Source organism: Lineus longissimus, chromosome 2 (genome assembly GCF_910592395.1).
Source record: "Lineus longissimus chromosome 2, tnLinLong1.2, whole genome shotgun sequence".
NCBI classification, from domain to species: domain Eukaryota; kingdom Metazoa; phylum Nemertea; class Pilidiophora; order Heteronemertea; family Lineidae; genus Lineus; species Lineus longissimus.
In genome coordinates, this window is record NC_088309.1 from 25,860,969 (window position 1) to 25,885,828 (window position 24,860).

At 41.4% G+C, this 24,860-nt stretch overlaps 3 protein-coding genes across 4 annotated transcripts; 2 read left to right on the forward strand and 1 right to left on the reverse strand.

The window, feature by feature from the left end:
* Positions 1–549: 549 nt before the first annotated feature.
* LOC135483264 (phosphatidylinositol transfer protein alpha isoform-like) lies at positions 550–9,832 on the reverse strand. Of its 2 annotated transcripts, none has more exons than XM_064763974.1 (9): positions 9,751–9,832; positions 7,310–7,340; positions 6,509–6,765; positions 6,044–6,143; positions 5,763–5,840; positions 5,399–5,563; positions 5,027–5,119; positions 4,545–4,667; positions 550–4,269 (listed from the first exon to the last, which is right to left on the reverse strand). In XM_064763974.1, the coding sequence occupies exons 1-9, from the start codon at positions 9,765–9,767 to the stop codon at positions 4,204–4,206; spliced, it is 930 nt and encodes a 309-aa protein (XP_064620044.1). In that variant the 5' UTR covers positions 9,768–9,832; the 3' UTR covers positions 550–4,203. The 2 variants fall into 2 exon arrangements, with proteins under 2 accessions (XP_064620044.1, XP_064620045.1); XM_064763975.1 differs by lacking the exon at positions 9,751–9,832 and adding an exon at positions 7,625–7,848.
* Positions 9,833–10,506: 674 nt separating this feature from the next.
* On the forward strand, positions 10,507–15,182 carry LOC135483263 (hornerin-like). Its single transcript, XM_064763973.1, has 3 exons — positions 10,507–11,585; positions 12,190–12,325; positions 13,276–15,182. The coding sequence occupies exons 1-3, from the start codon at positions 11,395–11,397 to the stop codon at positions 14,647–14,649; spliced, it is 1,701 nt and encodes a 566-aa protein (XP_064620043.1). The 5' UTR covers positions 10,507–11,394; the 3' UTR covers positions 14,650–15,182.
* Positions 15,183–15,907: 725 nt separating this feature from the next.
* On the forward strand, positions 15,908–24,654 carry LOC135483265 (uncharacterized). The gene is made up of 2 exons (XM_064763977.1): positions 15,908–16,072; positions 16,782–24,654. Exons 1-2 carry the CDS (start codon positions 16,070–16,072, stop codon positions 22,644–22,646), a joined length of 5,868 nt encoding a protein of 1,955 aa, XP_064620047.1. The 5' UTR covers positions 15,908–16,069; the 3' UTR covers positions 22,647–24,654.
* The last annotated feature ends 206 nt before the right edge of the window (positions 24,655–24,860 follow it).

Below are 24,860 nucleotides of genomic sequence, written 5' to 3' on the forward strand. Positions count from 1 at the left end.
CTGATAATGATAGAACTGGCATTTTGTCTTGGAACTTTTCAAGGCATATGGACAAGCTATTCAATGAGAGTCAGTGGCTATCAAGTACATGTCACTTCATTGTTGGTGTCAACCAGCCCTGGTTGTGACTGGAACTGTCTCAATTCGATATGTCCAATGTTAGTGTCCATGACTGGAAGACATTTCGATTTAATATTGTGACATCGTCTTTGTTGTCTGAAGCTGTCCAATTACATCCAGCTGTCGCAATCAGTCCTTCACATTGGTCTTTGGCCACCTGGCCTTTGTTGTGGCAGGCAATGGAGCTGTTGCAGTAGGTTTGTGCTTTCTGTGACAGGCTGTGGAATTCTTGATGCAGGGTTCTTTCTATTAATGCTATGAAAGAAAATGTTTTGCTGGAACCACATGAGGAAATTCAGATGGTGAAGAACAACTTGCCTGGATAGATTTTTTAACTGTACACGAATGTTGATGCATTTGCTTTTGTATGGATTTGAAAAACTTACACAATGTGGTTGTTAGTGATTTCAATCATATATTTTCCTATTTCTATTCAATGAAATACATGCATATTTAGAAATCTAACACATTTCACTTGACACTTTTACGACAGTAAATAAGCTTACTCCATTCTCATGGATTCGATTTCAAATGCATAAACATGTACTTTATTTTACTTTGGCTGGACTCATTTTTATTTTGGACAGGTTTTTATCAGTAGATATGTGAAAGCAATTGAATTTGTAGTGCAAGCAAATATGAGCAATGATCTGATCCTGGTCTCTTTGTTTCCAATGAACATTTGTAATGATTAACAGAACCAGCATCAACCTTTCCTCATGTTCCAAGAGATCAAGCAACACATGCTTCATTCAGTATGAGAGGTGCCCAGTATGCATAGGCTTCACAACCAAAATTGGAATACCGGTATTAGAAAGCCCATGGTGAAAAGCACTTTCCATAATACATGTAGATGGTTGGAGGACAATAGAAGAGATTCTTCCCTGTTGGAATGCCAATCCCATCGGTCATGTCTACATGATGCCTTCTTTGGTCACAACCAAGGGTGACATGTCCTTTTGGACCAGTTCTATTGTCCTCAGATTCTATCAGTCATGTGCAAGCAAGTCTTCAGCCAAAAAGAGAGCAAGTGGTTGGTAAGAAGTAACACCAGTCACATCTCAAACAGTCAGTTATGAGTATGGAGTCCGAGAGAGGATACCGCCCACCCAAGACCCGTTTTCCACAGATCTTGGCAAAGAAATATAAAGGGTGCATTACAGTAATTCTTAACAGGGGAGTTACAGAAACCAGACATAGAACTTAGCAAAATAAATGAAAAGGAACAAAGCAAAATGTGTTGACTCAAGTAATTTAATTGTCATCACACAAGAATTATAAACAAAAAGGTTTTTATACACACGAATTGGCAGATTTGCTTTTCTACATGAGCTACGGAATGGATATACATGTATATTAAAAAGATGTGGTTGGCTGTCAAGTGTCTGGGAGCTTTCAATAATGAAGTGAGGAACTGTCAAGGACATGTTCAACTCCAAACATCATTTGACCTCCCAGACTGAACATTTCAACGAAACCAAGCATCTAACATATTGGTACAGTAAACCGGAAAATTCCCATAAGTTTGTCATTTCACTGATTATGGGGACACAAATTTGTACAAAAAAAAAAGGTAACAGTAATGTACATGTTATTGAAGGACAATTCGCAACCTGCTGGCTGAAATAGTAATTGCTAAAACAGTGTCTCACAAATCTTTGAAAATGACGAGCTGTGGAATTATTCCGGAGTACAGTCACCCATACAGGTTCTACTGAAGCAAGAAAAGTGCACTATACATGTACATGACATGCAGTGCTGCCATATTGGACAGCGAAGCTGTGACCATGGAAACAAAACTAGCAAACTGGCAGAGCTCAAAACCCACGCACACCTAAACTCTACACTGCTTCTTTTGCATTCGAAGTGATGTCACAATGCTGTTGAACTGCCGTCTCAAACAAAGACCACACCTGCATGTCATGTATACAAAATGCTCATTATTCCATGGAAATCTCAGTGCTTGAATAAATTATTTAAAATAGAACATGATTGTGCAGACTTCATCATACTAGTAACTGAAAGTGCCAAGTTCTTTATTTTCAAACATCTCTTTCACAATTTTCTTCTGAATGTTACATGTAGTTATTTACACAATATTGAGGTACACTATCAACATGAGGATAAATTACTTGTCATGCAATTTTTACTCATCAAATTAAGTACATGTACACAGGTATTACACTTTGTACGTGGCTACACATTTATACATATATTGATATTCAAACAACTTCTAAACTTTGATTTCAACAAGCTTTCAGCTGGGGTAGGCCATATTGTTGTGAAAACTAAACAGCTTAAGATTTACTTGTTCCAGAGGTATTTCATGCCTAGAAAGCTTCACCAAAACTGAAATATATCATCCTTTCTCAGTCAGAACATGGACGATCTACATTTGAAGTAAAGCATAAGCTCGTGAATAAACAACAAGAATTGGTGTGATTGGCGTGTTGAAAAATGGTTTCATCTAAAGCAACGACAAAAGCACAGTTGGAATGACTAGTAAGTCATCAACAATTATCGTAAGTAGACAGCAAGGCTTTGAAAATTTACAAAATTTTTAGGTGTCCAAATCAACAGAATTAAGGGCACTACGAACATAATTATATAAATGTCAATTATTGCAGCACGATAAGGAACAGAATTAGGAACAGATATTACTGGACTACTTTTTTCTTACTGGGTCTTTCTATTACAACTAAACATGAATTGTACATACGGTTATTTACAACCTGCAATGTACATGATGTAACCTGATGAACAAATGGGTACCACTAGTCATAGGCTAAATCTTATTATCATCAAAAGATCCAGCATAAACAAGATTGAATACATTATGTACATGTGCAATACCTGGGAAGATGAACCCCTTTACCCCTTTCCCTCAGCAGGCCCATCCAGGTTAAATTAAAATGCATTGGAAGTGCTTTTAGGAAAGTGGGGGTGTAAAGGTTCCTGCATTAGGGTCTTATCAGCATTTACATTCTGAAAGATGTTATGGCACTGACGTTTAGCTAAACATTACATGCCAACGATTTGGTGTCCAATGATGTTGGAATATCTCTACCTTGTCTACTCACAACACGTTACATCAGCTAACCAATCTTCAACATTAGAAACTAAATCACCTTTGAGAATACGTTTCTCACTGTAAGATATCCCGACATGCCCAATATACAGAGGTGACGTGTCGTGACTTGACAGTGGGACAGTACATTCACTACATGTCTCCATCACAAACCAACAACAAACATGTCTATTTACACATAGCATCTTGCACTCGGATTTGATTTCTCCAAAATTCACTAATGCAAAATAAAACCTTATTCAGTACAAGGGAGATGAGACTACACGATTCAGCAACAGCTATCTGGTTAACACACTACATAATAAATCACTTCTGGACGACCTAACAATTACTGCAGCATAGAGAGTATTTGGAATGTCATCCTCAATATAACAACCTCAGAATGATGCACATAATTAAAACTGAAACGAGCTGCACATTACTGATATTCTCAAGTCCACTCATACCATTCATTGAAGCAACATTAAAATCTAATAAATATATGACACCTGTATAACTAATTGCTTGAGTTTTTAAGATAATTATGTGACGGACAAGACAGTCACTCCAAGGGGTATAGCCTCCAGACTTGTGGTTGATCAAATATTTTGAAAAATCATCAAAAGTACCAAGCTCCTATAAAGAATTGTACTGGTGCCGTCAGTGGTTGATCGAAGTATTTTGACAAATCATAAGGGACAGTCCCATATATATATACATAGTGCCTTCATTGAAGCGCCAACATGCACCATGACCATCTTAAACTTAATCATTCCTGTAAAGAGCTTCCACTTGTTCTAAAAGGCAGTCAATACATAATAAGCCGAGTGTCTTTAACGAATGCAAGTGATCCTGTATTTTCCTCGACTTAAAAATGTGACCTGCAGCGCAGAGTCAAGGGTGACACTACATCAAGGTTAAAGAATGTCTTGATCAAGCAATTAGGAATACACTGCAGATGATCGTGATGACCATCTCTAAGTCCATAGGTAACATGAAGATCGGCCCAAGTCACATCACTCATCCGATTCAGATGGTTCGTCTGAACCCTTTGTTCCAATTATTTCTTTAGTGTTTATTTGCTGAAAACAGAAGCAATAGAGAGATAAGCGAGAGGCCACATACCATAATCAGCCAAATAAGGCTGTCCATTTAAGACTTATGGTTGCCACTAGAAGCTGCATAAATAGTAATTGAAAACCCCTGGCCTCGGATCAAGAAATGAATGTGTAAGCCAGAGAAGTTCAGCCCAATTAAGAGGACCAGTAACCAGTAACATACAGTCTTTGGCCTGGTGGCCAACAGCAGTATGTATGCCTAATGTGACACGTTCACATCATTCCCATCGGGCACTTACTTTATCTAACTCTTCCTTAGTCCGATCCTCAAGTGCTCGTATATCATCCATGGTCATACCATGCCATTTGTCCATCCAACAACACACTTGGCGATGGAAGTTTGTAAACAATCGCTCTTCTGTCTGGAAACGAAAAATAAAAACATTAAAAACTGGACTGACAAGGGTGAGAAGTGTTTTTAAAATCGAGGTGTTATTGTACAGAGCAAAAATCCTGTCAGTCCAATATGCAGACTGTTATCTTTCTGCTATTGTAATTGTTGTGGGTCAATGTGGATTGGTGCCAATTGGGGTTTTGACCCTGTGGCTTTTTTACAGGCAGGGAGGAGTGTGGAACACAAGCCTCATGTACTAGAGTTTCTTACTTGGATTGGTCTGTTGATTTTCCTCGGCACAAACAGGGGCATACATGTAAGGAATCTATGATTATCAAGTCAGGCTACTCAGGGGGTTGGGCGAAGAGAAGTTACAGATACACTTACACTCTTTAAAAAGCTCTCTACTTTTGTTTGTAATCCCCACCACTTGAAATATATCGATACTAATTTATAGCAACACATAAGAGGTTTTTGGTCCTGGAATAAATTTGAAAAAAGATTAGGGATTTTCACAATACGAAGTGGCACAACTGAAAGTAAAGACTTTTGAATCAAAGTCAATCATTTTTCAGCTTCTTTTCGGGAGGCTCGAGTATTTACAGAATGCAACCCTTGTCGTCATTGCTTCTGAATCCATGCAGGAAAGTCGATACACCATATTGTTATATCCCCTCCTAACCACGATCCAATGCAACATGAATGACAGAAAGAGATTGTCTTGCAATATTCGAAGGAGAAATGAAACTGAACTCTTACCTTGTACCATTTTGGCTCGCCTGTTCTCAGAGGACCACGACCCGTTTTTTCTGAATGAAAAGTGGCTGGATCTTCGTTTGATGGTCTGAATTTGGGATTGGGATTTGCTATGTCGATATATACGATTTCTCTCTTATCCTTCATCTCTTGGCTCAAGTTGTGAACCTGTCAACAAAACCAATGAAACAAAATTTTATGAACACCTCATGTTACAGGAGGGTAAGAACTTCTCCAGTGTCATTCTTAAACACTTACTGGACACTCGTTACTATTAGCTTATACGAGTACCACATTTCAATATGGTACAAAACATCACTACTTTAGTAATGGCCTCGCGATGGTCTAGCGAAGAACCTAAACTTACATTTTCTTGACTGCCATCATCATCACAGTGCATTGTTTCTATCATCAGGAAAAAATGTTCTTTCATATACTTTGGATTCTGGAAGGAAAACAGCAAAACTTATTTTAATGTGTGCAGCATTGCCAACCCCAAAATTGAAAATTACCAACTGAAAGTGGTGAGAGACTAGGAATACACAGCTTTCTCAGCGATGTTTTTGGTGTTGAAGTTCAAAATGCACATCGTAGATTATGTTCCGAATTGAACAAAGGCCAAGGGTGTGGACAATGACATGTACTTACATCAATGATTGTCCGACAATATGGATAAGCATTCCAAGCCTTTTCTTCAAAATGCAGTGATCCAGTGGGAGCAAATGTTGCCACCCATTTCGGAACTTTCCTAGAAAATTACAGAGATCAGACTGTTAAACCTTTTCAAGTGCAGTTAAAAAAGTGACTACCATGCATCATCTAAGTGGCTGTAGTACAAGCAGGATACAATCAGTTTCCCTGGCCCCCGTTTTGAAACATCTACCTCTTGCTTCAACTACATTTCAACTGCAAAATCTGAATAAAGTGACAACACATGGTAAAAGAAAAAGACATTTTGTAAATGTCTACATCAACACATGTAGTCAAGAAGTCAACAATTTGTCTTCTTAGCATTTGCTCTGCTCCTGGAGGAGTGTATTTGGCATTGATAGCATGCATACTGGAGCATGATTGAAGGCACTGATGCATAAGGCATTGCTTTTTTTAACTCACTTCTCTACTTTGTAGACCTTTTCTGTATACTGGCCCGTTGTGTATGTGTTATTTCCCGACACGAGCGGACAAGACGCCCGAGCATTTTTTTTATAGTCCACTGGTTTGTTTGGTATATGCCATGGCTCATTTCGAAGTATTTCTGCGTCTGGGACATTGGCATCGAACGGCTTGTTTATGCGTACTTCTATTCCATCACCACCCCCTGTTTCCTTCTTGCTCGCTTCCGCAACTGAATACAACTGGGCAACTTGATACTGGAAAAACAAACCAGTGATATTATGCAAAGACTTTGAAGGCACCTCATCAACTTGACTTTAATTCTAAAACAACCTTTTACACTGCTTCAATAAATCTATATTTATAATAAGTTATTCATACTTTGGAAGGGCTTACTGAAGTGTGAAATAAACAGGGTGACAAACTAGGCACAGTTACTATGTGTAACAAATCTCAGGTAACAAATCTGTAGGCAACGGCTCATGAACACCACTTTAGTCACTACAGCATTACAAAGATTGATTGTGCATGAAAATACAACACAAATCCGATGTTGGTGCTTTGATGTTTGTGAAACAACACACTCATGGTGAAATGTTTGAACTGAAATCACACATGCCACTGTGCACACGACAGACTATTCATTTATTGGACTTATTTTTTATATGTTTATTAGATGTATATGCTACAAAGAGCAGCCAAAAAGCTAATGCTAATGTTAATGCTATTCTGCAGACTATGACAGACAGTGACAGATCTTGGCAGCCCAACATGTGCATTTTTCAATGCTTTTCAACCTACCTCCTCTACTGTCATCGGCAATAAGACTCGACTGCAAAGAGAAAACAGATTCAGTGATCAATTATAGATCAAAACACAGCCAAAGATCAAAGGGTTCAGGTTAAAATAGCCTGATATTGTACACCATTGGCAGCATCATGGTTTCCATAGCAACTTGCACTTTGTATGGCTTTAACAAACTGTAATTACGACTACTTCAAACTTATATTCTTGTTTTGTACAGCATATTTCGCATTTTATCCTTTACTTGTAGACCTACAAATTGACTAAGTAAAACACAGCCCAAGTGCAGTGGAAGCAAATAGACAGACTTACTTAATACTAATAGACTGTCATTAACAGTCCAGGAAGTCCAGACTCATAAGCAAGGTCTGTATGAGTCATTGTCCATTTTCCTATTGTTTTGTTGACCTGAGAATGTGCAATAGAATTTCACCCCACATTTATAATGATATACAAGCACCATTGTGAAATGATATCCAAGTCATCCCTGGTTTCATACACAACTGCAATGTACACCCACTATCACATCATGACAAATAAAATAAGGTTGTCACACACTTAAGTCACTAGTGCAGTTGCACCAATCAAAGTCCATTTATATCAGGCCTACATACCATTTACTAATCATAATATCTCGCCATAAATTTCTATTGTAATTGTATTGGCTAAAATAGTCAGGTCATGGCACACACATGGTCAGATGGACATAAATTATTTTCCACATGCATTAAATGACAATACACAGCATTGATAGCCAAATCGACCAATATTCAATTGATTTGTGTTAAAGTACGTCATCAAGCAAAATATCATAATGATAACCAAATGGCTATCAATACAACATAAAATTCCATGTTTCTTTTTCAAGCCTTTATCATTCTAAAAAACTATGTAGTATCATACACTACATGTTTATAAATCACATGTCGACATATCTCACACCTACATGATCAGCCTATAGCCTGTTATTAACTGAACAACCGATTTTAGAGGATTGTCCAATTTCTCTTCAGATCACCTGGCACACAGCTACTCACACCACCCAGTAATCAGAAAAATTTGGAGACCACTCCTGTCATTCCAAACCAATCTCACCACCAGCTTTGTAAACTACTGTACAGTACATAATTGCAGGCCTCCAACAACAGAATCTTGCTCTGTCAGATAGAACAGATGTGATGTACAGCTCCAAGACATTACACATGATTGTTTTGGTACTCAAACAAACACACGTACATGTACAAAAATTATTATCATGTAATATACTGGCGTCTCCCGAAGAAGCAATAATGTTGGTGCTAACAGCATGCACCGCACCATGTGGCAACCAAATATAAACCAAGTCCTTGTGACATGTCAGAAAACCTATAAAAACTTGGCAACTTTTCCAAACAAACATGCCGATGAAGGTCTGATGAGTGCACTATTATTGCATAAACAATACATGATGAACATGTCATATTGAGCGGGTACAAGAATATTTTCATCAATATCAATCATGAACTGCTTGTTTTATGTTGTCATGGTAGTGTAAAAGCTGTAAGAAAGGATTGTGTTACAACTTGTACACCATGATGTACCACATGTAACCAACCCTCAGGGATTACATATTACCAGGCCAAACAATACACACAACCAGGGCTATCCTATTTCTAAAAGGGCATTTTATGTGCGCAGATGTCACAGGTCTTTTGTTTCAACATGACATGTGCAAAGACTGACAGGCTATCATGTACTTTGTATTGTATAACGTCTGTGGTAAATGCTGTACATAACATTTCATTCACATTCTAACTCATTCTAACTGATTGGCGTGAATGCATTGCAAGCTTGCTGCGAGTGCGATGGTCATGGTGATGACACTGATGTTGTCGTTGATAGACACTTTTGACGAAATTTGTTTTGGGCGCTGAACAGTCGAGTCATGCGTTTCACCTGGAACAAAGGGTCACAGTGGCTATATGACATTGACATGTTGGATAATGTGTGTTGACTTTTGTTTGCCGGCCGGGTCTATTTCAATTTTGCGTATTGACGTTTTGCCAAAATCTTCACAGTTGAAATAATTAGCCAATCAGGGTGAAATATCGCCGGTGAATCCCTAGTTGCCATCTATCTCCAGAAATAGATGTCAGAAAACATCGACATGCAGTACAGTTACAATCAATGATGATTGCATCACGAGACAAAACCGTGAACTGCATTTAGTACACGGGCTATGTACAGTACATGTATGAAGGCCAAGTAAAGTGTGTATAAACAGATAAAATGTGCACAAAATGGCCGATTACAGAATCGGCAGGGTGACAAGGCCGGCAAATAATCGCCTTTTTGACCAGGAAGTACACTACCCATCAACATGTAAATTCAGCAACCATATAACAGTACGTCACTTTGTGAAAGCTAATAATTTTCAGAGCTATGAAATGTCCACTTACAATTCCACAAGCCTCATTTTGTCGGATAAACGTGAAGATCAATGGGGTGGTTCAAAATGACGTCACTGCAAGGGAAAAGTGCCCGTACGTAGTGCAAATTGGGTGTACATAAAATGTGGAATTTTTAACGAACGGGTTTCTGACTGCGATCCAAACGGACAATGTAGGCGATATATCAACCCCAACGGGTTATCTCTATAGCAGGGGAGTATGAAAGCCAAAAGCCCACTGAATACCGTCTGGGCATTCTATTCATCGTCCTTTATTCATACTCTAAATTCGAAGGCCGGTCCACTGCCTCTGGAGTGTAGGCCCCTATAATGCCTACGACACTCAGAATCAAAATCAGAATCAGTCATTCATTCCTCAGTACGTAATTCATTTATTATATGTTGAATCACCCCGATAACCCCCTTTGTCTACACTCCGGACGCAGTGGACCGGCTTCGTCCCCTCACTCTAACCAGATCCAGACGCTATGGACTGCCCCGGGAGTCTGCCTTTGTCCAACAAAAGCACCAAATTTTGGGACAGATGTCAGCATGCGTTCTTGTTTCGATGTGCGCAAACAAATAAAAAAAGTTATGATGTAAATATAAAAATTCTTTTCATCCAGCTTCAAAACTGGTTAATGGAATAATGGATGGACGGAATACCGGTCGTGTACTGGAACACTCTGTACACAAAGCAACCAATGGTGTACTTAGTCAGTTCTAGTTCGTATAGAGAGTTACCTTTACATTGAGGAGAAAGGTGGTTGCCGGCCGTCTCACCTGTAGAGAAAAACGGAAGTGAGCGTTCCAGTGTTGCTGGAGGACTGAGGACTTAAGAGCTAGTGCATTTGGAACATTCAATTACAGACGCGGACCGGATAAATTAATACAGCAATGTTAGGTTAATGAGGACATCCGGAAATTAAAGAATGGCTGGATGATAGGATTCTCACAAGATTGATCGGTTCATCCGACACAGACCTTGGGACTTTACTGTTGGTGGCAACATCTTAGCATTTTATCAGACTCTTTCCTGCAGTAGAACGTCTCGGAACGCCTTTCCAAGGAATCCCTGACCTGCACAGATGGGGGAGCTATCGCGGGTTACTCTGTTTCTCGGCGATTGATTGCATCTTCAGAGCATTGAACTTGGATTCTGACCTGATCGGCTCGGTGTATATGACGTAAACCGGGAATTTGCGCGAATCTGCATCATTTACACCTTCAGAGGTTCCAACACGGCAACAGGCTATAGAGGAAAGGGCACAATGCCATACCTTCATCTGTTCGATGAGTGGTGTTTCTAACTAGATTCTCAAGTTATCGTTGTTTGTAAACGGTACATCCTCTACCTATATCAGTGAATGAGTCTAACCTTCTCCATGGAACATTCTTAGGAATCGGATAATGGATTCGAAATGGAGAAAATGTGATGTTGTTGCTGGTGCGAATTTTTCGTTGATACTACCTGGACAAACTGATGAAATTGCATGAAACATTCAGGTTTTTGCGATGAACATCGAATGCGGACATTGAGGTGTCATCATTTCTAAAGGTATACACAGACTTGAATGCTTTTTGACTAATATCATCCTGTTCTGCCTAGAAGGAAAGGAATTCTTTTCTGCCATCATCATCATCCTTTTTAAAAATGTGTATTACGTTCGATAGAAAACCTCGGGATATAAAATACATCGTCGATGGAGAGGTTAAGGTTGGGCGGGCTGATCACCATGACTACGTCCTACCCAGGTCCATCGTCTGCCTCCTGTCCGTCATTGGGACCTTCTTGTTCGTGGCGGGAGGTATCATTCTCATGGTGGGAACCTTTACTAAACCAAGGTGAGTGACTTAAAAAAAATATAGCGCAAACCGGCCTTACTCCCAGGGCCCTCGAGAATGTGCAGATGTAGTGACCAGAAAGGATTGGCAAAGAGCGAACATCCAACATCTATACTGAATTCATGCTTGCCTAGCTTTAGATTATTTTTATTTGAACGACCACCAAAGGGTTAATCTGCAAGTAATATGCACATCAGACTCCAGGCTCGATCCTGCACCTACACACATAGCTGTTCTATAAGCTTTATTTATAACCATCTAAGTAGGCATACCTGGATGTTGCTTCACCAATCCCTCTGACTTTTTACACGAAGAAAGAATTTCTTAGAGAATGTAAATTTACGCCTCCTCCTGCAACCATGCGAGATACATGTAATTGCACCCTCGGCCAAATCATGATCAAGAGAAGAGGAAAAAGAGGGGGAGGGGGATGAAGAGAACCCGTCTAGTGATCATTCTCTACATGCTCTCCAGACAAATGGCCATCCATCTTTGCAGGTTTATGTTGATGTGACAACACGTCTTTGCGACAAAGACTGATACTGAACTTTCGCCAAAGTATCCAAAGCCACCAATAGTGACCAATGTTCTGATATCTTTTTAGGGTTCTTCTTCCCTGGGGCGGAGTGATCTGTGGGATCGGGTTCCTGCTCTGCTTCATTGCGATCCTCCTGTGTATGCACGCCCACTGCATCATCCCAGTCGACGGCTACAAGATACCCTCACAGCCCGCCAAGAAGGTAAGAACGACATGGGGTCAATTTGTTGTAAACTTACGACAATTTCAATGCTCAGCGATTGTTGGAGATGACACCAAGGCCTTGATGGTGTAAAACCAAGGCAAAAGACATCGTTTCTGGAGGTTTGGAAGCAACTGTAGCCACGTATAGCCATACGTTTACGATGCGCATATCTCAATTGGTAACCAATTTACCAAAGTTACTGAAGGTTAACTATACGTTCAGGCGACGAAGCGGGTTCATATGTTTACAATAGCTAACAATGAGAATCTTGTAGTAGGTCGAAGAACCGACTACTGTGTCTGGTCCGACTCCACCCCCCCCCCCCTCACCACCACCACCACCACTGAGACTGGTTCTGGCAGCTTTGAAAAAGTTTGCTGACATGCACCAGGCAGAAAAGTCAAAGTATACAACTCCCACCTTGCAGACTCAGATGCTTTGGTATTCAATTAAATATCTAAGTGAGCGGAGCAAAAATCCCTACCTATTCAGTGGTTGAACACGAATCACCTGGTTAGTGTTGTGCCATGGATGGGAGCAGGTTAGTGTACCAGAGTAATTCTAGCCATGCAGAGTCAATAAAAAGAATATCTAGAAACGGAAAAGGAACGTATACAGCACACCATTGCCAAGGTACTGCAACTTTGTTAGCAACACATCAACAAAAAAACTTGTTTGTGAAGCTCAAGTTCACAACCAAGACGAACTTTGCATTGCCAAATCTGCAAGTGACACTATCTGAATAGAATCTTGACTAACCATATTTTGATTGCAGTTGCCACCTAAGACACATTGACAACCACACCAGGAGTACGCGCGGAAGGCGAAACTCAATAAATAAAGATCAATAACATCTAATATCCCGCCCCTCCCCATTCTTTGCGTAATCCCGTAGGACCAACAACGACAGATGTAACATTGTATTTGATACGTAGGTCTCTTTCCAGAACGTCGTCATCGTGAAGCGAGTCGAGTCGCGAGAGGATGACCGTTTCGCCAACAAGCGAGTCTTCGCCAGCGGTGGATCTGCGGGGGAGACAGGCACACTGTCCTCGACTCACGGTCGCAGCGGCGGGGAGACTGGGACGATCTCCTCAACTCACGGTCGCAGCGGTTACATCAGCAGCGGCCATTCGGAATCAACAGCAACCCATCAGGCGCAGTCTCAAAGCGGGGCGTATCAGTCTGGAAGTGGATATGCAACGATTGGTTCGCCTACGGGAGGTCGGGCTGTCGTCGACAGTGGCGGTGGAAGAGCGTATGGGACTATGGAATCCAGTGTCTCTCGGCAGGGTGGGACACAAATAGTGGTTCAGCCATCAGCTAATTATGACAGTACTGCGCATTCTGAATCACACAGCTCCACTGCTAGATCCGTCACTGTCGTCGACGGTAACGTCTCCGTCCTCAATGGTGGTCAGGGGGTGGTCGTCAGCAGAACTGACGAATCGGTCGTTCCACCAACAAGTGCCAAACAAGCTGTGTACGTGCAGGTGCAACCGCAGTCACCACTATCTGGCCAGCAAGCTCAAAAGATGCAGTCCCATGCTCAAAAGGTCGGATATGCTCAGATTCAGGCTCAGGGACCAGCTCATTCGCCTGGTCCGCAGCAGGAGGTCATTGTAGTCTCCAATGTCCAACAGCAGCATTCAGCTCCTGTTGGGCAACTCGGAGGCCAAGTCCAGTCGCAAGGTCATGGCTTTTCCGGCGGCCAACAGCAATACTCGTATTCTACCAATGTGCACCAGGAATCAGTGTCCGGGGGACAACAGCAACAACATCAACTGTCGTCTGCTTCGGCTGCTCCGGCTGCTGGTTTCGCGGCCTCAACAGGAGGACACCATTACGCTACTATGGCAGGGCAGCCTGATCAAGCAGGAAAGCAGGCTGTCTACTACACTCAGACAACTAAAACCACAACTGTAACTGATGGGGGACACCACGATGAAAGCAGTGCGTCGTCTGCGGGCTTGCTTGTACCATCTCACTTCCATGGCGAGGCTACTCCAGACATGAGATACATGAGGAGGGACTTGTCCAGTATGTCCAATACATCCAACATGTCGGGTTTCTCGCGACCCGATTCGTTCGGAGTTGAACGTGATGATGACTTCCAGTACTACCCCATTGGTAGTGATGGTAGTCAACAAGAACAGAGTAGCCAATCACAGCAGAGTTACCAATACCAGTATTCAGTCGAAAAGCCCCAAGTTCAAACACAAACGCAGGCGACAACTGTCACCTACAACCAAAGTCATTCTGGCGGTCAGTACAAGGGTGATCGAAAAGGAAGTATTTATGAGAACACTCTGATGCAGTGAAAGCCTTCACGAGAACATACCATACATGGTGTGAGACACCCTCCTCTTATACAGTGATGGGAAAGCGTTCACCCTTCTGCAATAAGACAGTCTCAAATGTCATATAATGACTGGCGATTTCATGTAAAAACCATCAGGCCTGGGACCACCGCACAAAGACGCCAAGTATACCAACGTCTGCGATGGTCCACGAAAATGTTTAAGAGGTGGCTGCCTCGATCAATTTGAAGAAATGCATTCTAAATGCAGTGAAAGTCTTTCTCAGAACACTTTGTTCAAATAAGGACTTCGTCGCAACCCGCTATCTGTAGTGGTGACTGTCTATAAAACATTAATCATTATGCTGGATGGCGTCACCGTCGTCCAAGTACATGTAATTGAGTTATTATCTTAGACGTATTTATGAGCCAGGGACATACTAACGTTACACTTATAGTAAATGTGAAATTTTGGCACTGTTCTGATTGCCAATATGCTAATGTTGGATACAAAATTGATATTGCATGCTCAATAAAAGTTAGCTTGGCGTACAAGATTTTTTTGTCCCTCTCACTTGACATTTAGCAAATATACCAGAGTACACATACACATCTAGATCAGACAGAGTACGCATGGCACATCCAGCAAAGACTTGGTAAACTCTCCGGCACTATGGCGAGCTATGAAGGGGAGGGCACATCCAGCAGAGATATGGTGCACTTCTCTCTCATTGGTCGAAAGTCATTTCTGCAGGTAACAATAGAGCGACGGTAAAATACACAGGCCCGTTGCGGTGGAAAACAGAAATGTCCTCGTTTTTCACTTCCGCTCCGATGTCTTTGAACAGGGTTGGACAAGTTCATGTACTGGAGGGTGGTCCAGAATTATATTTTCCCCCACACAATGGATACACAATATAATTCTATTGTGTAAGGAAAACCTTCCTGGGCCACCCTGTAGGGGTTCGTGAGTTTCCTCATCAATGATTTTGACAGGACCTCAGCTGGCGCCATCTGAGCTATAAAAGTGGAACTACGCGATTACTTAAAATTAAAAATTCAGTTCCCGCCTCTGGTTGTTGGATGTTGACTTGAACAATCAACGATGTTGGCAAAAGACAAATGGAAATATAGTCTATGATCAATTTCTTTCAATAAAATTTAGGTGGAAGCAACCACGTGCACGCGGTCAGCATCAATTCCGAATATCCTTTCGAACTATTCTGCGTAATTGGGATGCGCAGAAACAGATATCAAATTGATTGTCAACATGGCGAACACTAAAAATGAAAAATGAAAAATTTATAGCTGAACTTATCATCAAATTCTGCAACCATCTCGATATATATTGATAAAAGCATTATTCCAAACGATTCTACATTATAACATCCCTTGATGAATCGCCAAGGTCAAAATGAAAATGATGAAATAAAGTGACGCGAATGGTAGGAAAAAGATATCGTCGGTTGATTTTGGCATTGCTGCAGAGATTGTGTTGCTTTCTGTGCATTGTACGTGTATGTAACTGAAGGTTTTGTGTACACGATGTACAGCACTACAGGATACCTAATACCATGAATACATGTATTTTCCTTGCGTCTGCCTCACAGGTCCATCCGAAATACCTCTTTTGAAAGCTTCAGGTGGCCGTAGTTTTGATTGAGTGGTGATGATTTTCTGAAAAACATGTAAAATGAATAGGCGCAGCCTGACGCGTGCGTTTGCTGCCTTGCTAATGCTGGCATAATATGACATCTCGTAACCACAGGGTATTAAGTAAAAATCTAAAGAGGTTGACCAAGTGTGTATTGTAAACTGGCACTAAGTCCGCCGAAATACTTTCCATTGCAATTCAATCCCCCAGTTAAGGCCATACCCTTCTTGATAAACCAATTCTTGTCTCCAGGTAAACATTCAATCTAATGTACAGGGCCTGATATGGATGCAAGGTCCCACATGACCTGGATACTAGGTAAATTTCCAACAGGCCTTGTGTCCTGGCCATGAAGTGAAATTCGACCATGCCAAGCAATGTATATTTCATTACACTTTCACCTGGAACAAAGAATTTGTTTATCAACAAGGGTTTGGCCTAAACTGGGGGATTGAAATTTTTGGTCTGATGTTTGACAGCGAACTCTTTTGTCTCTCCAGGATGATGCTCGGCGAGTGAAGGGGTCCAAGTCTAACATGGAGAAGACACCAGGGAAGAGTGGCCAGGGGGCGACCTCTGGTAGCAAGTCCAGTCATGGAAGTCGAGTCAGTAGGTCTTCACGAAACAGACATCCAGCAGGCATGCCGGAGACGCCACCTGTTAGTCTTGTTTCATGTGACCCATCAACGACCAATCAGATGTTACAGTCGTGGTATAACTACAGCATGTACAATATGTTCCTGAATGCTGTGGCCAACCAAGCTGCTGTGGCAGATATGATGAATCGGAGTCAGATGCAGCTGATGCCTGATTTGACATCCCCTAAGCCAGGAGTGCCCCCGCATAAGAAAGGCTCACCTGTACCGGGGGTGCCAACAAGTCAGAGTCACAGCAGCCATGCCCAGAGACATACATCTTCGCATACTCATTCCAGTGCTCCTGCTAACAATACTGCCACTACTACCTCCAGGAGTATAAAACCTTCCCTGCCACGAAAAGATGCATCTAATCAACCGGCTAGTAAACTTTCCAGTCTGTCTGCTAGTACGAGTTCTAGTCGAACATTACATAGGGGTGGTGCAGCTCAGCCCCCTAGAGACAGCTCTGGTGTGAAGGACTCGCGTGGGCGTTCTAATACACAACCACCTTCCACCGCTTCAACCAGTTCTAGTTCAAGTCATGTCCCAAGCAGAAACATCATACCCGCACACATAAAAAAGGACACAAATAAGCTCATTGATGACCTTATTCATAAAGCTTATGGAAAGACGCAGGCTTCTTCAATGAAAACTGTTGTGCCTGCCCATTCGAAGAAAGAAATCACCAGCGTTCCTGATCGAACTAGGGAAAGTTACCAACATGTATTTAGTCCTGGGGCATTTACTGCAAAGCAACTTACAGACCCGACATCGGATATACCGAAACATTGTCTCCAGAACAATGCAAATGAAACAGTTGCAGTGCTTGATTTATCAAAGTCAAGAAGTGTGACCAGTTCAAGTAATAACTGCCCGCCAAACTCGAAGCCTGAAATCAGCCAGGCTTCTGGTCTTGCTCTAAAAGAGACGTGTTCATCATCAGGGTCTCGTCGACCAGATAGAAGAAATAGCAAAGGCATTTTATCAAAGCGTCCTCGTATTATGGATAATCCTTACCTTCAAAAAGTGTGTGCTGCAGGTATAAAGCCAGTTCCTGGTAACACTTCTGGATCTGGGTACTCCAGTGAGGGGTCAAAAATGTTGAAATTAGAGTCGACGGAGGTGTCCTCCATGATTGATCGACTGTTCAAATCTGTTGGTGAATCATCTGGAGTTAAGCAGGATCCATGTTCTGATCATGAAGACAGTGAACATGTGAAAAAATCTACACCTATGGAGACAGATAACCTTTGCAATGAAGTCACTAGCAGTGAGTCTCCCCTTTCAAAACTGCCTGTGGGTCAGTACAACAGTTTGAAGGAACCTCGCCGCGTCTCGCCTGGGGGTGACAATATGGTGTCCTCGTGTGATATTCCGATGGAGATGTCTCCAACTCGTTCGGGTAGTGGCAATGATTCTAGCGAGTCACCTGTGGAAGGTGTAGTAAAGGAAGCTTTTGGTGAGAATACACCGGAAATAATTGGCGCTAACAAAACATCTGCGGGTACAGGGAACAGGGAGGTTGATGCAGTTTGTGGTCCTTTGTTGGAATCCAGTCAGAATGGCACCAAACCAAATTCCAGTAATGAAAATTATGCTCCTGGATCTGAGCAGACACAAAATCTTAAAGACAAGGATTCATCCAGGCACGCTATGGCAAAAAGCACTTCAGCAGATGATGGTGCCAAACTGGAAGCTGGGAGGGATAGGAATAAGGAGTTTGGTTTAAAGGAAAAGCACACTTTTTGGGTCAAAAGTGATCCTGATGCAGATAATGAAATAGCAGCTATACCCAGTAAACTGGACACTAGTGAGGCAAAGAATGAAATGTCAAACAGTGTTGGTAATGTTGACAAAAAACTTGACACTAATAGCCCTCATACTGAAACAGTTCTAGATCCTGAAACTGGTCTGTTTAAAGTGAAAAGCCCCAAAACTGAATCCGACTCGGAGATTGGTGGTACTGAAATTGAGCAAGACGTTCCAGAAATAGAGGATAGCGCAGTAAATGAGGGTGGTCTTGGTGGTATAGACATAAAACAAGAGGACAAAGCCGAGTCACTTGAGAATGAAGCAAAAAGCAATGAAATATTTACGAAATCCGAGTCTAAAAATGAAACCAGTTCCTTTAACGACTCGGATTCATATAACTTCGATGATATATCAGATAACTCTGCCTCCGCATTTTTCTGTAAAACTTGGAATTTCAGAGAAAGGCGGTATGAAACTGATAAGAGCAAAGCAGATAAAAAAGTGTCCGATTCGAAATTACCTATGAAATCAAATGCGGAGTCTGAAAATTACTCTAAGGCAAAGTTAACTGATGCGAGGAAAACAGACGCTAGAGCTGCTTCTGATATATGTGTTGAGGGTTCGGATAAGGAGAGCGTTACATTTCCTACCTACAGCAGTGGAAGTGTGTTCCCTGGTTTTGATCTGGACCCCGAAGCGACAAGCAATTGTGAAAATGCTGTTGATGTGAAAAAGGAGCCGTCAGAAATCTCATATAGCAGTACATATACCGGTAAGTTCGTGTCAGACTCTGAAGACACTGGCAGCTTACCGAGTGTGTCTCGTGCCACTTTTGGCTCTAGTCGAGGTAGGGGCGCCCCTCGTGGTCGTAAGGGGAAACGCGGGCGAAAGAAATGCATTGACATTGCGCGACCAGGTCATTTATGTAAGAAGTGTGGTTTGTCATTTGCACGAGAGGGTGAATTAGAAAGGCACAAACGTAGTCATCTCGGACAGAAACTTTATGTTTGTGAATACTGCCATAAGAGCTTTGTACGTGGTTACTATTACAAGTTACATGTTAGTTTACATGAGGTAACCGATGCACCATCTAGTCCCAAACAGGAAGCTGAAAGTGAAAACATGGATCACTCCGATACAAAGGAAGTTTCATCGAGTGAAGAGGACTCTGACGATGGAGATAGGTTGATGGAGGATTCTGTGTCAGTGAAGGAGAATGATTCAGACTGTGATGAAAAGCCACTGAAAGAGTTGATGCATGATAAAAATGTTGAAGTGGAATTAGAAACTGAAACTGAAAAATCTGATAATGCGCATTCTGATCATGATTCTACTTTCGAAGAGAAGCCATCTGCTTTAGATCTGGTAGATGGTGGTATCGCACTTGGAAAACTTGAGGTCAAGTCTGAAAACGAGGAAAGTGAAGACTCGGTCAGTCCCTTGAAAATATCCTCCATTGCAACACTTCCTGAATCAAAACCTGATATAGCCCAGACAAGGATTCCATCCCCACTTCCTGGGCCTAGTCGCTCTTCAGGATTCATCACTAGTCCTCCTAACAATATTAAAAAGTCAAGAACACCTTCCCCGGTGCCATCTGTCCAGGTGCCTGGTCAGTCATCAGGGTTGGGTCCTAGTCCTACAACAAACTTGAAAAAGATTACAACGCCATCACCACCTCCAGGTCCTAGTCAGAATGTTGCCCTTGGTTCACCTGTGTGCAATACGAACAGAAATGGAAACGATGTAAAGAAGTCAAATGGGATATGTGATGCATTCTTAGGTGTGCCAGTAAAGGACGAGTCACTTGGTCTGAAGATCTCTTCTGTAGTGTCATTACCCCCAAATGAGGAGGAATCTAGAACTGAGCCAAAATCAACAAACTCTGGGCTCGGACAATTTGCAACCTCTGGTCTCAAAAGGGAATTTCTTGATGATATTTCCGGTGCTGATTCTTTGAGTAGAGCTAGTATTCTAGCAAGTGCTGGTCTCACAGTGGATACAAACATAACTGCGAATTATGCAAATTCTACTATGGTAACTGCTACGCCAGAGACAGACTTCTCCCTCATTTTGAACACTGATCCTATACCATGTACTCCGAGTGATTTCATCTTTCCAGATGATGAAATGTTCTCAAACTCTCCGAAGGAATATTTAGACTTGGACACCACGACGCGTCCCAAGGCTTCAGATATTGACCCAATGCAGTTACTTCGTGTGGACAATATACTGAAAATTGAACCGAATGATCAAGTTGTCCTGAATATTAAAGTTGAGACTGATGTTCATTTTGGTGCACTAGAAAACGATAGTCATGCCAATACGATTGTAATCAAGACAGAGGAACCGAGTGAGGAATGTCCGGGGCCTGTCTGTGCTAGTCCTTGTAGTCCATTGGCTGGCATTGATATCCAGGGTCTGGGCTCTTGGGATGATGACTCTGCAAGTTCAGATTTGGAGCCCGTCACTGAGGATTTGACTTATAGACCAAGTTTACCTGATCTAGTCCTCAAGTCATTAACAAAGGCAGGTAGAAAAGGGATTAAGAAGCCTCGCAAAGCCAAGTTCTTGCATCGCTTCAAGTGCAAGCAGTGTACAAAAGATTTTGCGCGCTATGGCGATCTGAAAAAACACGAGAGCCAGCACACTGGTGAAAATTTATCGATCTGTGAAATATGTGGCAAGGTGTTCCTCCGCCGTTGTTTTTACTTGATTCATCTGAAGCGTCACCAGGGGGGTAAATTTGTGCACCAGCAGTGTGGGCTGCGCTTTCCGAGCAAAACTGCAATGAAAACACACATGCGTTTTTGCAGCAAGTACAAGTACTGCGGCAGGAAAGGTGACACTCATTTCTCATTGCTGAAAGAGGGCAAAGATGCTAGTATGCTGCCGTTAAACTCCGCTCTAGAAAACAGCGATAAGTCTGATATTGAAAACTCTGAGAACTCCATGGGGCAGTTCGAATTGTCCCGCATAAACTCAGAAAGGGAAGGGGTCACCGATATCAATGCAACTATTGAAACTAACGGTAATCAGGACAATGGAGAATATAGTTGTGATATCTGTGGTAAACAATATATGTGGTTATCTGCACTTGTCTATCATAAACGCTTGCACACAGGCGAGATGCCGTACAAATGTCCGCAATGTGGTAAACGTTTCCGCGCTGCCGGATCACTCCGTACCCATATCCGTTACCATAACAACGAACGTCCGTTTGTGTGTGAAATTTGTGGGAAAAGTTACACGGAGCGTGGGACGCTGAAAAGCCACATGAAAGTGCACACAGGCGAGCGAAAGTATAAATGCGAGTACTGTAACAAATCGTTCGCTTGGCGAGAACATATGAGATATCATATCAAAACGCACACAGGCGAAAAAAGTCACAAATGTGAAGAATGTGGAAAATGTTTTGTCGATCGTAGTTCCTTGAAAATCCACTGGAGGTCTCACTCGGACGCGAGGCCATTTTCTTGCGGGATTTGTGACATGACATACAAATGTAGTAAACAGTTGTTGATACATCGGCGTATTCATACAGGTGAAACGCCATATAAGTGTTCTGCTTGTAACATGCAGTTCCGGGCACTGGGCAACCTGAAGAGACATCAAATGACCCACACCAAGGAAAAGCCACTAAAGTGTAAATTTTGTACAAAAATGTTCCGCAGTCATTCAAACTTGAGCGAGCACATCAATATACACACAGGAAATAAGCCACATGAGTGTAAATTATGTAAGAAAAAGTTTGCCAATTCTGGGTCTTTAGCCAAGCATATTGGAACTCACAGTGATGAGAAACGCTTCGAATGTGACCGTTGCAAGAAATGTTTCCGGGATAAGGGTGACCTGAAGTCACACATGAGAAGTCACACCGATGAAAGACCCTATGCGTGCTCTATTTGTGGCCAGAGATTCAAGCACAGTTGCCATGTCAAGAAACATATGAGGACGCACAACAGACAGAAATAACTTTTCATTGGGGTCAGAACTTTTTGTATTTTGTTTTGGTTGGTTCTCATTTCTTCTGAAAAATATAACTTTTGAAATAAGAACCAGTCTCATCACTGGTTACTTGAACCTTATCTTCTTTCAAGTTGAGTCTGAAATCTGATGGCTGTCAGAAATGCAACTGCTAATTCTCTCTGCTTCTGTCCAAAATAGTAAGTGTTCAATTCCTCATGCACATAATTGTCAACTTTTACCTGGGGTACAAGCTTTATGCAGGGGGTAATACTAAATGTTGGAATAATCTGATTAGAAAGATTTTAGATTTGACTGAGGTGAAATGTACAGCATGCAGTTTCAATATTCTGATCTGCGCTTTATCTGTTAGAAAGGATGGAATTTTGGCATGTTGTTTTGCCTATGAGTGTACAGTGTAAAAGAAGCTTGTGATGACCCCAATTGTCTTGGCTGTGAAAGCTTTCTTGTTTTTGGTGATCTCGTGCATTTTGGAAGTTGGCTGTCTTTGTATTTTATTCAATATTAGTTTGGTGGTTATGATGTGCTATAGTTATCATGTTTTTGTTATATTTTCGTAACAGGTGATCTCATAAATTGTCCTTTACTATCTTTTTGCGACTCTAGCCGAGACAACATTGAAAATCTTGAAATGTTCCTATAAGGACATTTATCATGGGGAATTTGCACTCTTCCTTCTCGCATTTTCTGAATGAAGAAAGTATTTGGTGAAATTGAAACAATTTAATTGAGATTGCTTTGTTAAAACAAGAATGATTATTAACCTCAACTTTTTGGTGACAGTTTGACTGTGGTATACTTTTTAAAAGTTTGTTGTTTTCTTGATTTCTTTTTCAAGTTCTTCTTTCACTGAAATATTTTATGAGTTAAACTTCACACACTTTCTGTTGGGTATGCATTTGGTTCAAAAACTCGGAACGTCATTTAGTTCCAAGTCCACGGCTCACGAAAGATATCTTAATCAACACACTGTGGTGTCCTAGCCTAATTGGATTGAATATTGTATTGTTTGTGTACAATTTGTTATACATTCTCTGCTCGGCATGTAGACCTGGCAAGAATAAGTGGAAGAGACCTGTCCTTTCACTGAACTACTTTTAGTTGACGCACGATATTCTGTGCAGCTCCAAATTCATTTTGAAAGCACAGTGTTTATACAGTGCACATCGATTCAAGCCAGCCAGTTTTATTGTGCATTTTGTCTCCTTATTTCTTACCCTATATTACACTGTGCATTGTAATTACTCCCATAGTTTGGCAAACTTCAAAATTTACTTTCACAGGGTGAAGATGAAACAAGGTTTGTTTTTATCATACGGCCATTGGTGCGAGGTTTGTGAGGAGGGTTAAACATGTATATACATGTAGAATCTCTGTAAATATTAGAGGTTAGGTCTTAGTTGTTTGAAATGCTGTAGATAAGGCGGTTTTGCCCAATATTTGTCTCACTGGTGTCTTACACTATCTCAATTGGAACCATTTTAGCAGTATTACAGTACAACTGATTCTTTACTGTTGAATTGGGTCCATTTGTTGTCATGGATAGCCAACTGCACTGCTTGTTGTACATTTGATGTATGTATGTGTCGGTTGCTTATAATGTGCATCCTTGGGGAAGTAACTTGTAACTTCTTGTCTGTACATGTTGCATTGTCAGGCAGTCTTGTTTAAAGGATTGAGATTACCAAATTGATGTGTTTTTCCGATCCTACTCTATTGGCAAATTAGACGGTCTAAATCGCACCCAAATAAGCGACTTTTGTCTCAGCAACCTGCGATGCAACAAAAGTTCTTGTTTGTGTTGCTCATTGCTGGTGCTTGCAACAAAAATCGCTGGTTGCTGCAACATGGAATCAACATCAAATTCAGTAGTTACCGGTTTTACCTGCCGACGAGACTTGTTTTTTTTCATCCTACCAATAATTGTCGTCAAACAAAAGGAAATGTTTCCCTGTCATATGTTTTGACATGTTTGAAGTTCATGGGCTTGTTGAAATCTTTCTTGCTTTCTTTCAACCAATTCTCCATTCTCTGTTGTCATCTCTGGCTCAGCAGCGATAGGATTTTGTAAATTGTGGCCTGTCTGTGACTTAAAATACAGATCTAGAGTTGATTGCGACATATGAATGTTCTTGGTAGATTTTTTCATTGCAATATAACCATGGAAATAATTGTTGATGCACGTATTAGTAGAATGGTACT

Excerpts from the sequence above, each read along its gene's own strand:
- LOC135483264 (XM_064763974.1), bottom strand. Across the intron at positions 6,766-7,309 it reads TGCCGATGACAGTAGAGGAG|TATCAAGTTGCCCAGTTGTA; the intron begins GTAGGTTGAAAA and ends TTGTTTTTCCAG. Across the intron at positions 4,270-4,544 it reads CTAAGGAAGAGTTAGATAAA|CAAATAAACACTAAAGAAAT; the intron begins GTAAGTGCCCGA and ends TTCTGTTTTCAG.
- LOC135483263 (XM_064763973.1), top strand. The coding sequence starts at position 11,395 with ATGTGTATTACGTTCGATAGAAAACCTCGGGATATAAAATACATCGTC. Across the intron at positions 11,586-12,189 it reads GGAACCTTTACTAAACCAAG|GGTTCTTCTTCCCTGGGGCG; the intron begins GTGAGTGACTTA and ends ATATCTTTTTAG. Across the intron at positions 12,326-13,275 it reads CCTCACAGCCCGCCAAGAAG|AACGTCGTCATCGTGAAGCG; the intron begins GTAAGAACGACA and ends GTCTCTTTCCAG.